The sequence below is a fragment of the Callithrix jacchus genome, chromosome 14, assembly GCF_049354715.1.
Source record: "Callithrix jacchus isolate 240 chromosome 14, calJac240_pri, whole genome shotgun sequence".
In the NCBI taxonomy this organism is placed as follows: Eukaryota; Metazoa; Chordata; class Mammalia; order Primates; family Cebidae; genus Callithrix; species Callithrix jacchus.
This window is the reverse complement of record NC_133515.1, coordinates 70,444,325-70,462,585: the sequence shown is the minus strand read 5'-3', so window position 1 is coordinate 70,462,585 and position 18,261 is coordinate 70,444,325. Positions and strand designations below refer to the sequence as shown.

Below are 18,261 nucleotides of genomic sequence, written 5' to 3'. Positions count from 1 at the left end.
TGGGTGGCTTTACACATTATATTTATATTTTTCCTTATTATAAAAGTAATTCATACTGAAACTACTGAAAAATGTAAAGTATCCCATACCCTCAAATAACAACTGCTTATAAGTGGGTAAAATTTCTTCTGATTGGATCACATTACCATGTTTATCTGTCAATCGTATTTCTTTTGTGAAATGTCTGTGTCCGTTTTAAACTTGGAATGTAGCTTAAATGATTGAGATGTAAATAGTTCTTTATCAATTAAGAATACTGGCTGGGCGCAGTGGCTCACGCCTGTAATCCCAGCACTTTGGGAGGCCGATGCAGGTGGATGACCTGAGATCAGGGGTTCAAGACCACCCTGGCCAACATGGTGAAACCCTGTCTCCACAAAAAATACGAAAATTAGCCGGGCATGGTGGCAGATGCCTTAATCCCAGCTACTCAGGAGGCTGAGACAGGAGAATGACTTGAACCCAAAAGGCAGAGGCTGCAGTGAGCTGAGATTGCACCACTGCTTCCAGTCTGTGTGACAGAGCACAACTCCGTGTAAAAAAAAAAATTAAGAATATTAACTTTCTTTTTGTTGAATACACTTTCCTCCATTTTGTTATCTAGATTTTAACTACTTGCAATAGTTTTTGATTTGAGTTTAATATTTTAGGGAATCAAGACTGTTACTACCCTTTGTGATTTCTTACACTGATTTTATGTCTCAAAAATACTCCAACCAAATCATTAAAAAAATTTTTTTCTTCTCAGTTGATTCTTTTTTTTTTTTTTTTGGGGGGGGCAAGGAAGGCAGGAAGGGAGGGAAGAAGGACGGGAGGGAAGAAGGACGGTAGGGATGAAGGAAGGAAGGAAGGGAGGAAGCGGTGAGGGAGGGAAGAAGGACGGTAGGGAGGAAGGAAGGGATGAAGGAAGGAAGGAAAGAAGGGAGGAAGCAGGGAGGGAGGGAGGGAGGGAGGGAGGGAAGGGAAGGAAGGAAATCAAGCAATGAGAGAGACATTGCCGACCTGGATCTAGAGGTTTACAAGTTGATTTCTTTTTTTTTTGAGAGAAGGAAAGAAAAAAAAAATAAGTAAAGGAGAGGAAGAAAGAGGAAGAGAAAGAGGGAGAGTAAATGGAAATATTGCTTTATTTTGAAAAAAATTGAGTATTAATAATGGCCAATCAATGTTTCATTTAAACTTATGGGTAGGTGTGATGTGGTATTGACAAGAATGTATATTTTGTGTATTTGAAGTGGAGAGCTCTATGAATATTTATTAAGTTTACTTGTTCCGGATCTGAGTTCGAGTCCTTGATATCCTTATTAATTTTCTGTCTCATTGAATCTAAGTCTCGTATCTGGGTGTTAGGATCGTTAGCTCTTGTTGTTGCATTGATCCTTTTACCACTATATCTTTGTTGCTTTAAAATCTATTTTCTCCGATACGAGAATTGCAACTCCGGCTTTTTATTTATTTATTATTTATTTTTGCTCTCCGTTTGGTTGGTAAATCTTTCTCCATCCCTTTGAGTCTTTGTGTATCCTTGCATGTGAAACAGGTCTGGATGTAACATGCCATTGGGTTTTGGCTGTGTCTTTTGATTGGGGGATTTAGTCAATTTAAATTTAGGGTTACTGCCATTTGATGTTGACTGGCTGTTTTATCCATTCGTTGGTGTAAATTCTTCTTTATGTTGGTGCTCTTTACTTTTTGGTGTATTTTTAGAAAGGCTAATACTGGTTGCTTCTTTCTGTGTGTAATGCTTCTTTCAGAAGCTCTTGTAAAGCAGGCCTGGTGGTAATAAAATCTCTGAGTTCTTGCTTGTTCATAAAAGATTTTATTTTTCCTTCAGTTGTGAAGCTTAGTTTGGCTGGATATGAAATTCTGGGCTGAAGGTTCTGTTCTTTGAGAATGTTAAATATTGGCCCCCACTCTCTTCTGGCTTGTAGAGTTTCTGCTGAGAGATCTGCTGTAAGTCTAATAGGCTTGCCTTTGTGGCTAACATGACCTTTCTCTCTGGCTGCCCTTAGTATTTTCTCCTTCGTTTCAACCCTGGTGAATCTAACGATTATGTGCCTTGGGGTTGCTCTTCTTGAGGAATATCTTTGTGGTGTTCTCTGTATTTCCTGGGGTTGAATGTTGACCTGCTTTGCTAGTTTAGGAAAATTTTCCTGAATAATATCCTGAAGGGTATTTTCCAGCTTGGATTCATTCTCTCCGTCGCATTCAGGTACACCTATCAAACGTAAATTTGGTCTTTTCACATAGTCCCACATTTCTTGGAGACTTTGCTCATTCCTTTTTATCCTTTTTTCTCTAATCTTTTCTTCATGTTTTATTTCATTAAGTTGGACTTTGACCTCTGATATCCCTTCTTCTGCTTGAACAATTCGAGTGTTTAAACCTGTGCATACTTCTCGGAGCTCCTGTATTGTATTCTTTAGTTCCATTAATTCACTCATACGCCGCTCTAAGTTGTCTATTCTCAATAGGATTTCATCAAACCTTTTTTCAAAGTTCCTAGTTTCTTTACGTTGGGCTACAACATGGTCTTTTAACTCACCGAAGTTTCTTATTATCCATTCCTTGAAGAGTGATTCTGTCATTGGGATGCGCTCGTTCTCCATCAAGCCTTGTTCCATTGTTGATGTGGAACTGTGATCATCTTTAGAGGGAGAGGCGTTCTGATTTTGAGTATTCTCAGCTTTTTTATGCTGGTTTCTTCCCGTCATTGTAAATTTATCCTCCTGTCTCTTTGAAATTACCAACTTTCAGATTAGGTCTCTTGAGTGGGCGTCCAGGTTGTTAGTTCCCAGGGCCAGAGCAGCGGCGTTAAAACTGATCGTGCTTTTCTGCCCAGGATTCTCCTGTTGGGCTTCCTTCTTGTGTCCGTAGTAGGCGACTCTGCCTTCCCGGGGCTCCAAACCTCGGTTAGAAGGGAAACCGGTCCTGTTTACTCTGCGCCGAGCGCTCTCGCACCAAGGTGCCGTCTCAGCGGCTGCGCCAGGCTCTGGTGTCCTGCTGGGGACCCGTGCAGGTCCTCCGAACCTGTTTACTTTGCTCCGAGAGCTGCCACGCCGAGGTGCCAGCGGAACCACTACACCGGCCACGAGAGTCGCGCTGGCCACCCATGTGTTTCCTCCACTGGGGGATCTCCTGCTCCGTGAGCGACCAGAATTTGTCTGAAAGTGTGGCGTCCTCTAGTTCTCCGCACCTTCCCTGAGAGCTGCAATCCCCGGATGTTAGCGATCGGCCATCTTGGATCATCAACCCTCAGTTGATTCTTTAAATTTCTTGGGAATATATGCTGACATACGTAACGATAAAAATTATTTTTTTCCAAATAGTATTTTCCACTGCATTATAAAATAACACCCATTCGTTTTTCATTAGTTTGTGATGCCTTTTATCATATAAATCTTCATATATACTAGGATCTGTTTAGAATTATTTATTCTAGGCTCCATTATTTGTCTATCATTTTGTGTCATTTTTACTGTCATAGGTGCTTTAATATATAATTGTAGGGCAAGTCCCCTACCCTACTTTGCTCTTTATTTTTAACACTTTCTTTGCTATTTTTAACTATTTTTGTTTGCTTTGTTTGGTGATGACAAATCAAAAATAAACCACTTGATTAAATAATTGGTAGATATGTGGTTATAGGAAGTGAGAACGCAAGTGCCTCTATGGTAGAATGTGTCTAAGAGAATATAAGAAATGTAAACAACCAGAGGTTAATCTTTTTTCCAATTATTTCTATTGAGACTTATTTTTAAATTTAAAATGTATTTTCTCTATGATTATAAAAATAATAATGCTTATTACAAAAAGAAAGAAAAGTAGAAAAGAAACATTGTTAGTACTTTGGGTATATTTCCTTTTAGTCTTTTAAAAATGCATCTTTTTTCCTTGATACACCATTGACACAATAACATATATTCAAAGTTTTTCAACTAGCACAATCACACATTTTTGAGTTAGTTTTAATTCATAATTTAGTAGCAAGACATACTTTAAATTCTTCTATATATTACTAAAAATGTAATGGTTAAAAGGTGCTCAACAATCATCAGGGACAAGGGGTTTTAGTTTGGAAGAGGGATACCTACCTAAATATACCATTTACTCAAGCAATAGACACTGACTAAATAACACTTATAGAAACCTGGCACCCTGCTTATCAAGATGCAAAGGTGAAACAGACTCAGTCTGTTCACAATCTAGCAGTTCTAAGTCAGCATTATAAATTTACATGAATCAACTATGTTGCAGTTACAACTATATATAATTCACATTATATTTTTAATAATAAATTTTTAATAATAAATTGTTTATGATATTTTAATATTTTTAATAATAAATTGTTAATGATGCATTTGTGTTTACTCTGAGTTTGAATATTATGAGACTCCAATTTTGATCACAAACAACTAATAAAAGAATGATAATTTTAGCTTTATTATTCTTGGTTTTAATAAAAATAAACATTTTAAGTCAACCAGGGTCAGTACTTTAACTGGAGAAATGTTCTGGATTAAAAGATTTGATTAGATTATTTTAGTACCTTGGGTCTTTTTCCGTGTAAAAACGTTCATTACGTTTGTTATCACCAAAAGTAGCTCGATATACATCATTACAGCGAAGGTTCCTCTGAAAGGTATAGAATAAAACATCTTCATCTTCCTCATCCTTTACCCATTCTGAAAGAAAATAATGAAAGAATTATAAATAATCACCTACATACCATAAAGCACAGCACATTCTAATTTTGAATGCCAATGAGAAGATATGCAAGTTTATCCCTGGAAATCCAAATATTTGACTGTATCTAATCTGTATTGTATATAAGCCAGAGAGCTTTCCTGAGAATAAACCACTACTATACCAGTTCCAAGTTTTCAAGTAGTTATCGGTCTCAGGGTACTCAAGTTTCTAAATAAGAGCTAAATGCTCAATATTTAGGAAAGACGTTGGTAAAGTCACATTTGCTTTTAGGAGGTGAATTCTGTTTCACTCTACAACTTGAAACTAAGTCTGAGGAAATACTGCATCGCTCTCTCATGCATAAACCTTCCCTAGTCTGCTTTCAAGCCACAGGATATCTCCAACTACTAAACACATTTTGTTGCTGATTCTTGATCCCACCAGAAGCTGTCAACAGAAGTTTGCACACAATTACATCATGACTGCCACCTGGCTGACAGTGATTTTAAGTCATCATTGTATAATATGCATCATTGTATAATATGTATAATGTGATTTTAGAGGTTAAAATGTACAAAATGTATGTCTTAGAGTTCAACAGTTAGGGTATAATTTCAATTCATTGCAACAACATTTAGTTAAACAATGGAGAAATTATGGCAGAAAATGAAGAGAGAGGACAAAATGTAACTAACATATGGACCACTCAATGATAAATAATACAATTTAAAGTTAGTTCTATTACTAAAAATGTCACAGCTGCCATTGATAAGTAAGTAGGTTCAACACATACCGAAGTTCTTTGGTAATGACTCTGGGCAGTTTGCTGTTAACAGCTCTATAAGATAACATAAAATTAAAAAAAGTATTCAAGCTTAAATTTGAATAAAATATTAAGATGCAACTTAACGTGTAAAAATGTATTCTAAATAATAATTTGGCAAAGAATTACTGATAAATCAAAATATGTGATACAACCTGGACTCTGTAACTCTTTTAAAAACACGAAGATTTCAAAATTACCCAACTAGATATATAATTAAATAAGGGAAGGGCTCCTGAATAAGATGTGTAGTCCACAGGGATATATGGATTAGGCATTCACCTTCTCCCTCACTCAAGTGGGACAAAAAAAATGTTTCAAAAGTGTTACTGTTGCCTTTTGAAACAGAGGACTATTTCGGTGGGTGGCTTACCAAAACTGGACACATTTGGGAAAGAAGCTTCCATTACAGGCTGATCGCTGAGCTTGATAACTACACAGGTAGATGCTTCAGAATCCTCAGTTCTTATCTTGGCAGCCACATATTTTTCATCCGGAGCAACTCTGATACAATCAATGAAGGGCTGGTCTAATTTCAGTTCCTCCAAATTGAACAACACTTCATAATTATCATTGTCTGCTGCATAAAGAAAAATATGAAAGTGATAATTTAAAGTAATTTAAAAAATTAAAACTGTATTTTAATGTTTTAAATCAGAATTCCCATTCTGTAAGAGGCCATATCCTAGCTTCTTTCAACAATGATGGCAGCTTAACTTGTACATAAACTGACAAGTTATTTAATATTATCTTACACTATTCAATATTATTCTATGCATCAACCTATGAGACAGTATTTGGGATTGTTACAGTCTAGTTTAGTATTTACAGACCATACAGAACCTAGAAAGTAAGTAAATATAAATGACAATCAATAATATATGTCAAGTGCCTAGCATAGTACCTAAGACTATGAGCAGATTTTTGAGCAGATGCTCAAAAAAATGTTGGATCCCATCTCCATTCTCCCTGCCAAAGCTTCTCAGTGTAGTATTTAACTATGTCTTACATAAACTCAGAGATTAAAAAGTAGTCATTTAAAAAAACATTCAGAAATAATCTTTAAAAAGTGTCTTTAACTTTGAGAAATTAATAAATTTCCCATTAAAATATAAAATCATGTAAAAAGAAATATTGTGGCATACCTTCTTCATCTTTGGAACGAACCAAGCAACAACCTTCTTGGTAATAAACAAAACCACCGTGTTTAACCTGACGATAAAAGAAACACAGTTTACTTAATAATTTAATTAACCTTTTCATGGTCTGAGTATTCAAGAAGAAGAAGAAATGAGGCCTCTTATAAAAAAACAGACCTGTTGAAGTATATGAATGAGCACATATGAAATATAAAATGGACCATTTTTTACAATATAGTTGATAAGATAGGATTTTCATATGTTCATATCCACTAGAGGGGTTTTTAATACATAAATACAAGAGGCAGTAAAGAAAAGGGTTAACGAAATCTGTCCGTTCTCACGACTGTACAAAACACTTCTGCTATATTTTAGAAACATGTGATATCTGTACTACAGGAGTCAATTAACAGAAATCAAGTGGAATCTTTAAGATATCCAAAATGATGCAGAGGAGGAAACTGTGGCTCAGACTAGCCTGAAAACCCAGTCAATAACTTTCTGAGATTCTTTCCTTTAAAATATGCTGTCACCAACAACTATACACAGCCTTGATTTTACACAAAGTATTTCATCTGCTGTGGGGTGACAAGACAGACAATTTGAAATTGAGAAAATGAATATTACCAAAATACGGTGTTCTTGGCCGGGCGCTGTGACTCAAGCCTGTAATCCCAGCACTTTGGGAGGCTGAGGCGGGTGGATCACGAGGTCAGGAGATTGAGACCATCCTGGTCAACATGGTGAAACCCCGTCTCTACTAAAAAATATACAAAAAATTAGCTGGGCATGGTGGCGCGTGCCTGTAATCCCAGCTACTCAGGAGGCTGAGGCAGGAGAATTGCCTGAACCCAGGAGGCGGAGGTTGCCGTGAGCCGAGATCACACCACTGCACTCCAGCCTGGGTAACAAGCACGAAACTCCGTCTCAAAAAAAAAAAAAAGGTATTCTTGTCTAACGCCTACATATTAAATGTAATTGACTGATATGATTTCAGTGGCTTACAACACATTTGTTATCTGCTAGTTAATTTGAATGTGGAGTTATTCTTTACCTACTATTTCCATTCTACTATGTAGGTGATTTTCACTTACTGTGGTTCTATTTTCCAATCTTATTGAAAAATTTGGAACATGCAGGTTCAATTCATTTCTTCTTTTTTTTTTGAGATAGAGTCTTGCACTGTCACCCAGGCTGCGCCATCTCGGCTCACTGCAACCTCTACATCCTGGGTTCAAGTGATTCTCTTGCCTCAGCCTCCCAAGTAGCTGAGACTACAGGAACCCGCCACCATGCCCAATTATTTTTTGTAGTTTTTTTGAGACGAAGTTTCGCTCTTGTTACCCAGGCTGGAGTGCAATGGCGCGATCTCGGCTCACTGCAACCTCCGCCTCCTGGGTTCAGGCAATTCTCCTGCCTCAGCCTCCTGAGTAGCTGGGATTACAGGCATGCGCCACCGTGCCCAGCTAATTTTTTGTATTTTTCATAGAGACGGGGTTTCACCATGTTGACCAGGATGGTCTCGATCTCTTGTCCCCGTGATCCACCCATCTCGGCCTCCCAAAGTGCTGGGACTACAGGCGTAAACCACTGTGCCCGGCCCTCAATTCATTTTGATTGAATATTTATGATTGTGATAACCATGAAATGGTTAAACAGATACTTGGCTTTCATGGTATTATACTAAAGTTAATTCGTTTTATTAAAAAAATTTAGAACAATCAAATAATTTTCAAATAACAAAGTATGAGCTAGTTTAATAAAAATTTTTAAATCAGGGCTAGGTATGGTGGTTCAAAACCATAATCTTAGCACTTTGGGAGGCTGAGGTGGGAGGGTTGCTTGAGTCCAGGAGTTCAAGATCAGCCTGGGCAACACAGTGAGACCCTGTCTCTTAAATTTACTTATAAATCAGAACTGATTGTTTGCAAAAACCAGAATTAATATATTACAGTTGAAAATTCATTTTAGTTTTGATATTTACACTTATTGAAAGATGTAAAGGATCACAATCCGTGATCACAATCTGTGAAGTCTTTGCTTTAGGTTTTTTAGCTTATTTTAAAGACCAAAAGCAGTATAATCTTGATGTGGATTATGTCTCTAAATTGCAAGGTATCTCATTTGCATCTTGATTGGTAATATCAATTTTTTTAAAAAAAGACATGAGATATCTTACTTCCACATTGATGATTTCATATTCCTCTTGTGGCTGTGTTTCTAATCTTGCTCTCACTTTTTCAAATGCATCCATGTTTTCTGGAAGGGGTTTTTCGTTTTCTTGTTTAACAGGCTGAAGATCCTGGAAAAAGGTTTGTTATGATCAAAGCGTTTCAAACTAGGGGAAAACAACTTTTGCTTTTAAAGATAAGTAGGTATGTAGACCCAACATTGTAATACTTGCACAAAAAAAGACATAAGATTAAATAATATCCATTTCACACATTTTAAATGCTCTTTCCTAGGCTCATCAATAAAATGATCTCTTTTTCATTGAAAAAAGTAAACAAAGAATAAGACATTTGATGGTTATAACTATTATTTTAGATGAATAAGTCCTTAAGAAGCAGGAATACTAAGAAGCTCAGGAGAAATGTTCAGAAATACTATGGGGAAAATTCACATACAATTAAGGAGAAAAGAAAGTTTCATGAACTTTTACATATTTAATAGGAAAGTCAGGTAGAGAAAAAAATCTTTCGAGTTTTATAAGTACTGAAGTACCTCCTAAAAGGAGGGAAATAACAAAGAGGAGGAAGGCATTATCATTACTAATAAATGTTCATTATTATTTTATTCAGAGCCAGAATGATAAGAAATATTTTCCTACTTTATTAACTATAATTTTTTACTTTTAAATTTTTTAAAATTTACATGGGTCTGAGAACCAAGGGATATACTTTTCTTTTCTTGTGGGAATAACTAACCCCCAAAACCTAACTGTTTATCAAATCAAAAAGTGAACTGGCTGGGTGCAGTGGCTCACACCTGTAACCCCAGCACGTTGGGAGGCCAAGGAGAGTGGATCACTTGAGCCCAGGAGTTCAAGACCAGCCTGGGCAACATGGTGAGACTCTGTCTCTATAAAAAATACATACACACACAAAAAAAAGAGAGCGAGGGAAAAAATTAATGCCTAGTGAAACAGAGCTTCTTTTTCGGTTTAAGAAAAAAATAGTATGTTCACTTCATGAAAGGAAGAACCAGGAAAAACAACAGAAAATTAGTGAACATGAGGAAGAGATAGATGAAAGCTAAATAAGCATTCACTGTGTCTTACTGGGAGTGACTAATAAGCTAAGAACTTTATTTGACTTCTGGTAAGCAAATAATTATAATATAAATCATTATAATTTGGATAAAGCAAAACCTCAGTTTTCAAATTTAAAAAGTATTCAATAACTCAACACTGCAATGGTTTGCTTTATTTAACCAAAAGAATTCTGGCCAAGATTCTTTACTTCAGCTCTCTGCCAAAGACGACAACTGTACAGTGATTTGTGCTGGTGAGAGGGGTGGAGAACTTAAGTTTTTGGAAAGGATCTCCAACAGCTGGAAAATATTTATTGCATAAATGAATGTGTCCATACTTTACCAACACCGTAGAGAATGTAAACTATAAACCTAGTTTATATTACAAAGAGTTTACAATCTAAAACACAAGAATAGAAGAATCCCTAAATTAAATGGAAAAGAATCATTTTTACAAAGGTTTTCCTTTTTGATTTTTTTGAGATACATTATTATTTGAATTAGATTTGAATTACCAATAATGGTTGCTATGATAGTCTCAATCATTTAGCTTCTATTCCAATCACATAATTTTCTAAGTTTTTAAGAGACAGGGTATCACTATGTTGTGCAGGCTAGACTCAAACTCCTGGGCTCAAACAATCCTCCTGCCTCAGCCTCCCAAGTAGATGGGACGATAGGAGTATGCCACCTCACCCCATACAGTTAATCTTTTGACTAAGTATTTGAAGATCAAATACTGGAGGCTTATATGTTAATTTTTCATTCATTTTTTAAAGCATTTCTACAAAAATCTATGGTTGATCTTTAAAGTGGTGAGGCATATCTATATCAATAATCCCCTCATATCATCATCAGAAGTCAGAAGATGACTAGAATTCTATCCTGAAACCGTAACATAGCAATAGGAGCTGCCTTTGCATTTCTAGATGCAGAATTGTCTGTTCTGTAATCTCCATTAAAACTTTTGAAGTAGAATCAGGATTATCTCTCTCTGCTACCCTGCAGCTTCTAGCATATTCTAGGTCATAGAGCTGGGTTCTGTCACTTCTACTCATTCTTACTAAAAGCCATAGCCAACACAGAGCTAAAAGCAACAGAGCTGGCTCCAAAACTCATCTTCTTAACTTTACATTAAATCCAAATAAATTGAGCTTATCTGAACCAAAATACTCTGAAAACAACAGGATTTCTGATTGCCTTAATGAAATTCAAGCAGAACTCAAAAGCTTCCTAACTAATTCTTCCAAAGGAATTATTCCCATGGAAACTGAGACTTTATATAATATTCATAAAGTACTCCAAATTACTTGTTTTTTTTTTTTCTGTCCCAAGGACACCTGTTATGTGTTTTAAGCTTTCATTTCAATTTCAGCTAGCAATATCATTAGGATATACAGCTAACGCCATCCATTTTAACCAGGTATCTCAATGCTTTAAATAGTCTAGTTGTTTTAAGGGCATATACTACCCAATGGAGCTGAAGTAAGGATGGCTTTATTGTCAGATTTTAAGAAGGTTACAGATACAGAATCATTCCATTAGTGGTAAAAAGAAGTACTCCTTCCTACTTCCCAAGTGACCCTCCACAAAATCATTTTAACAATGAAAACTGTTATAAAAAGGAGAAAGATGTGTGTTAACTTTATCATGGCAAAGATGGTGAACTCTAAAGATAGAAAAATGGTGAAGTAGAAAGACACTGGACAGCCCTTCAGTCAGGACTAATTAGCCATTAGTAAACGGCTAATTCTAAGGCCAGGGCCGGGAGAAAATACATGGTAGGCTTGGGAAATCTTCTGCTAGAAAATAAGGACGCCCTCAAAGTTTAATGGAGACATGTCAAAAGAATACAAGTGTCAACTGAAGGGGTTTTTCTGACCACATTTTGGACAATTTGAGCAACAAAAATAATAATAAATAATAAACAAATATATTGAAAAAACAGAAATCCACAGCAATAGAAAAACAGAATGCCATATGAAACATTTCAATTTAGGAAAACAGAAAAAGAGTAAATCTGAAGGAAGTAAAAGAAAGAAAAAACTTAATTTGTTGCAATTAAATTGATAACAAAGAAACTAAAGGAATCAAAGTAAAAGTTGGCTCTTTTAGAAACCTATTAAATACAAACATCACAAAATTAATACAAAGAAAAATATATGAGAAGTGAAAAAGGCATAATTACAGATACAATAGAGATTTTTAAATATCACAATAAACTTTATGTGAATCTATTTGAAAATAAATGAAATGGGTAATTTTCCAGAAGGAAAAAATAATTACCATAACTGACTCAAGAAATAGAAAAGCTATGTAAGTCACTAACTCTTAAAGAAATTAAATTGGTAATTAAGTGTCCCATTCTTGAAAGAGACAGCAAGCCCAGATGTTTTCAAAGGTAGCTTTCTTGGATCTTCAAGAAACATATAATTGTTTCACAATCTACAGAATGAGAGAAAATTTTTGTAATCTAGCCATTTGACAAAGGGCTAATATCCAGAATCTACAAAGAACTTAAACAAATTTACAAGAAAAAAACAAACAGCCCCATCAAAAAGTGAGCAAAGGATATGAACAGACACTTTTCAAAGACATTTATGCAGCCAACAAACATATGACAAAAAGCTCATCATCATTGGTCATTAAAGAAATGCAAATTGAAATTACATTGAGATACCATCTCATGCCAGTTAAGATGGCAATCATTAAAAAGTCAGGAAACAACAGATGCTGGAGAGGATGTGGAGAAATAGAATGCTTTTACACTGTTGGTGGGAGTGTAAATTAGTTCAACCATCGTGGAAGACAATGTGGTGATTCCTCAAGGATTTAAAACTAGGAATACCATTTGACCCAGCAATCCCATTACTGGGTATATACCCAAGGATTATAAATCATTCTGCTATAAAGACACAGGCATACGTATGTTTATTGTAGCACTGTTCACAATACCAAAGACTTGGAACCAACCCAAATGCCCATCAATGATAGACTGGGTAAAGAAAATGTGGCACATATACACCATGGAATACTATGCAGCCATAAAAAAGGGTGAGTTTATGTCCTTTGCAGGGACATGGATGAAGCTGTAAACCATCATTCTCAGCAAACTAACACAAGAACAGAAAACCGAACACTACATATTCTCACTCATTAGTGGGAATTGAACAATAAGAACACATGGACACAGGGTGGGGAACATCGCACACTGGAGCCTGTCAGGGGGTAGGGGAGGGCTAGGGAAGGAATTGGGGGAGTTGGGGTCTAGGGGAGGGATAGCATTAGGAGAAATACCTAATACAGATCGCAGCAAACCACCTAAACCTGCACATTCTGCACATGTACCCCAGAACTTAAAGTTTAATAATAATAAAAAATAGTAAAAGAGATAAAACTACTCATTTTAATAGGCTAATATAACCTTGGCACCAAAATTAGACAATGATAATATAAGGCAATTAAAAAATCAATCTTATTCTAAAGTAAAATGTGATAAATTTTAAAAAGCACGAAATAAAAACACTAATAGTAATACTGATAAAACTTTACGTGACCAAGTAGGATTTTTTCCTAAGAACAAAAGGATGGTCCAACATCAGAAAAAAAAAGTCTATCAATGTAATCTAACACAAATAAAGGAGATAAATCTTAGAACCATTTCAATAAATGCAGGGAAAAAAACTAATCACCATGCTTTAAAAAAATGATAAAACCTTAAATTACGAATAGAGAGGAACTTCCTTGACTTAATCGTTTCTGTCAGTTATCTTACACAGAAATATACTAAATCTGTAATTCAAATACCTGAAATTCATTCATATTAGCATACACGGTATTTAGCAACCGTGAAACACCAATGAGATTTCTAAAATTTTAGTTATATTCATTTAAAATAACTAATTGTATTTGCTATTAACTCATTTTGGTTTTTAGAAGCAATTGTTAAATGAAGGTAAATTGTTTCTTTCATCTTCTGCCTCCAGTTCTTCTCCTTATCCTCTTCTCTAGAGCCCAGACTTTTGCCCTTCTTATGCCACTGACTGCTCCTGTCAAGGTCACTGAATGGCCACTACATTGCAAGGTGCAAAAGTTAATTTTCAGTATTCATATTACTTGACCTATCAGCATCATGATACAGTTGATCACTTCCTCCTCTTAAAAACACTTTACTTGGCTTCTAGGACACCTCATTCTCCTAGTTTTCCTTTTATTTCACTGGTCTTTCCTTCTTAGTCTCTTTAGCTGGTTTGTTTCACTCTTGTTGCCCAGGCTGGAGTGCAATGGCACCATATCAGCTCACTGCAAACCCTGCCTCTGGGGTTCAAGTGATTCCCCTGCCTCAGCCTCTTGAATAGCTGGGATTACAGGTGCTCACCACCACGCTTGGCTAATTTTTTTGGATTTTTAGTAGAGATGGGGTTTCACCACATTGGCCAGGCTGGTCTCAAACTCCTGACCTCGTGATCTGCCCACCTTGGCCTCCCAAAGTAGTAGGATTACAGGTGTGAGCCACCGTGCCTGGTATCTCCCTGGCTTTTTAACATTGGCAGGGCTCAGTTCCTGGGCTACTTCTCTTCTTTAGTGTCTGCTCTAATTCCCTTGGTGATCTCATCCAGTCATGACCTTAAATATTATTTATATGCTGAGGACTTCCGAATTTACAGCTGTAGCCTGAACAACCCTGAACAAGTTGAACTTGTATGTCCAACTGACTACTCAACATTTCTACTACATGTCTAACATGCCAAAAAATGTCTAAATCTGAACTTTCAATCTCCCCATATATCCCCTGCCCTATTAAAAACAAAACAAAAAAACTCCATTTTCCAGGCAATCTTTCCTGTTTACGTAAATGACAAATCTGTCCCCCCAGCTACTCAGGCCTAAAAGCATTAGAGTTGGTTTTGTCTTTTTCTTTTGCCACAAACAAGTGGTCTGCCAAATTCTGTCAATTCTATTTTCAAGATATATCTAGAATCTAACCACTTCTCACACTTGGATTGGACACTAGGCTAGTACGATCATTATTTCTCCCTTGGATTACTGCAAAAGCTCAAGGGCTTTCTCTGCTTCTGCACTTGCCTTCCAGTCTATTTTCAACAAAGGAGCTTGTGCGGGTCTAAAGTCAAATTATGTTACTCCACTCAAAATTCTCCAATGGTTTCCCATCTTGCTCAAGAGGAAAAGCAAAAATCCTTATAATGGTCTACAAAGTCCTAAAGAATCTTGTCCCATTACATTGCTGACCTCATCTAATACTACACACCAAGTCCACTCATTCCAGTTAATCCATACTTGATGTTTCTTGAACACATAAAGCTTGCTCCGATATCAGTTTCTTAGAACTTGGGCCCTATGCCCAAATACTTCCTTAAAGCCATTGCTCAAACGTCGACTTCTAAGTTAGGCCTTTCCTAACCATTTTACTAAAATAACATCCCTCCCTATCCCCACACTGCCTATTCACATCTTCCCTTTTTTTTCTTCTTCATCATACCTATCACTTCTGACATACTCTGTATTATATTCATGTTCTTTTTTTTTTTTTTAAGAGATGCGGTCTCACTTGTGTCACCTTGGTTGGAGTGCAGTGGCATGATCTCAGCTCATTGCAACCTCTGCCTCCTGAGCTCAAGCAATCGATCCTCGACCTCAGCCTCTCAAGTAGCTGGGACTATGGGTGCCATAATGCCCAGCTAATTTTTGCATTTTTTGTAGAAACAGGGTTTTGCCATATTTCCCAGGCTGTTCTTAAATTCCTGGTCTCAAGCAATTAGCCCACCTCAGCCTCCCAAAGTGTTGGGATTACAGGTATGACCGACTGCACCTAGCCTTGTTCATGTAATTCTTTATTCTTTTTTTCCTTCTTGCTCAAGTAGGATGGTAAGCTTCAAAAAGGCAGGGATTTTTATTTTGTTCAGTGCTATGTCCCCAATGCCTAGAATGGTACATAAATGTTCAACAAATATTTGCAGAGTGGAATAAAATTCAGATAGCACAAAACATAAAATGAAAAAAATATATTTAATGAAAGCTATCATAAAGTGAAAAGAATATTAATAGGACAAACATGGAGAAGATAAATACAGCACATGTGAAAGACAAAAGACCTGTAGAGAAATCATAGGAATCAGTAAGAAAAGGATAAGCAATTCAAAAGAATTCCTATTCTTATAGGAATTCAAGAAGAAAATCCAATAGGATCAATAAATTTAAGAAAAGATGCTCACTGGCCAGCAGTGACAGCTCATGCCTATAATCCCAGCACTTTGGGAGACTGAGGCAGGAGGATCACTTGAGCCCAGGAGCTTGAGACCAGCCTGGGTAACATAGCAAAACTCTGTCTCTATTTAAAAAAAAAAAGTTTTGTATTTTGGAGCATTTCAGATTTTGGATTAAGGATGCTCTACCTGTACCACAACATATTGAAAAAGAAAGGTACTGTGCATTGGGCTACCTTAGATCTACTTCTGACTCTACGAGTTTTCTCACTTAACCTTTGGCTCTGTGGCTTTAGTTTCTTCATTTGTTTAGAAAGAATTCACACACGTCCTGATTTTAAAACTTATTACAGGCCAGGTACGGTAGCTCACGCCTATAATCGCAGCACTTTGGGAGGCTGAGAAGGGCAGATCACCCTGAGGTCAGGAGTTTGAGAAGAGCCTGACCAACATGGTGAAACCCTATCTCTACTAAAAATTAAAAAAAAAAAGAAAGAAAGAAAAAAAGCTAGGCATGGTGGTGGGCACCTGTAATCCCAGCTACATGGGGGGCCTTGGCAGGAAAATTGCCTGAACCTGGGAGGCAGAGGTTGCAGTGAGCCGAAATGGTACCACTGTACTCTAGCCTGGGTGACAGAGCAAGACTCTACCTCAAAAACAAAAACAAAACCAACTTATTACAAATCTATAATAATTAAATGTGTAGTACTGCCACAAGGACAGACATATAGAAAAATGAGATAAAAGTGAGAGTCCAGAATTTATGGTCAGTTGATTTTTAGAAAGGATGCCAAGATAATTCAATGGAAAAAGAATAGTCTTTTCAACAAATGTTGCTGAGACCACGGATACCCACAAGGAAAAGAATAAAGTTGTACCCCAATCCCTTATATCATAATAAAATGAATTCAAAATGAATCATGGGGCTGGGCATGGAGGCTCACGCATGTAATCCCAGCACTCTGGGAGGCTGAGGCAGGAAGATTACTTGAGCTTAGGAGTTCAAGACCAGTCCACAAGACAAAGTGAGACCCTGTCTCCACAAAAAATCAAAATATTAGCTGGGCATGGTTGTGGTTCAGCTACTTGGGAGGTGAGGCAGCAAGACAGCTTGAGCCCAGGAGGTTGAGACTACAGTGAGCCATGTTTGTGCCTCTGCACTCCAACCTGAGCAACAGAGTGAGAGGCTGTCCCGAAAGAAAAAAAGAAAAAAAAGATAAGTATCAAAGATCTAAGAAACAGTGCAGATAGGATAATTTCTGGGGTATGTTTTCTAGCAATAAAATTTATGGTTATGTGAAAATAAAAAAATGCATTCATTTATTCATTCTATAAACACTGCTTACCTACGACGTGACAGTCATTACGCTACATGCTGGCAAGATATATATTACAAAATTCTTAAATTTAAGGATGTTCCAATATAATGGGGAGACAGAAAAAGTTTTAAATGATGTAGTAATGGCAGAGAAGTAAACACACCGATATAACTCTCATGGCTTAAACTGCTACCTGTATGTAACAACTCTCTCCAAATTCCAGACTCATATATCCAACTGCTACTGAAATATCCACTTTACTAGTGAGTTATATTTATCCTTTTTTTTTTTTGAAATGGAATCTCATTTCCATCATGCAGGCTGGAGTACAGTGGCGCAATCTCGGCTCACTCTAATCTCCACCTCCCGGGTTCAAGTGATTCTTCTTCCTCAGCTTCTCAAGTAGCTGGGATTACAGGCATGCAGCACCATGCCCGGCTAATTATTTTTATATTTTTAATAGAGACGGGGGTTCCACCATGTTGATCAGACAGGTCTCCAACTCCTGACTTCAGGTGATCCACCTGCCTCAGCATCCCAAAGTGTTAGGATTACAGGCGTGAGGTACTGCGCCTGGCCTTTTTCATTCTTAAGATCTGAATAACAGTAAGGTTACATACATGACTGTGAAATAAGTCCCTCTGAAACATAAAGATAAACTAGATGTGTTTTAGAATTTTGAGATTTTGGAATGTTAACTTGGTACCTTATCTCAGTTTACAGAGGTACAACACTCTGTAATCAAATGCAGTAACATTTTAGAGCATTTAAAAATATCTACTAATTGGGATAAAGATCACAATACCTTTGAGTCAGTT

General features: G+C 36.7%; 1 protein-coding gene across 20 annotated transcripts in view; it reads right to left on the bottom strand.

Annotated features, from left to right (window-relative positions):
* PREPL (prolyl endopeptidase like) overlaps positions 1 to 18,261 on the bottom strand; it is a 56,002-nt gene that overhangs the window by 27,957 nt on the left and 9,784 nt on the right. For 10 of the 20 annotated variants that reach the window (XM_008980755.5, XM_078349425.1, XM_008980751.5 and 7 more), the window contains 4 exons: positions 8,828 to 8,950; positions 6,655 to 6,721; positions 5,883 to 6,089; positions 4,547 to 4,682 (listed from right to left, as the gene is read on the bottom strand). In XM_008980755.5, the coding sequence (XP_008979003.1) occupies positions 4,547 to 4,682; positions 5,883 to 6,089; positions 6,655 to 6,721; positions 8,828 to 8,902 (485 nt within the window). In that variant the 5' untranslated portion in view covers positions 8,903 to 8,950. The remainder of the gene's footprint in view (positions 1 to 4,546; positions 4,683 to 5,882; positions 6,090 to 6,654; positions 6,722 to 8,827; positions 8,951 to 18,261) is intronic. The other 10 variants (XM_078349422.1, XM_078349428.1, XM_078349418.1 and 7 more) reach the window with 1 other exon arrangement.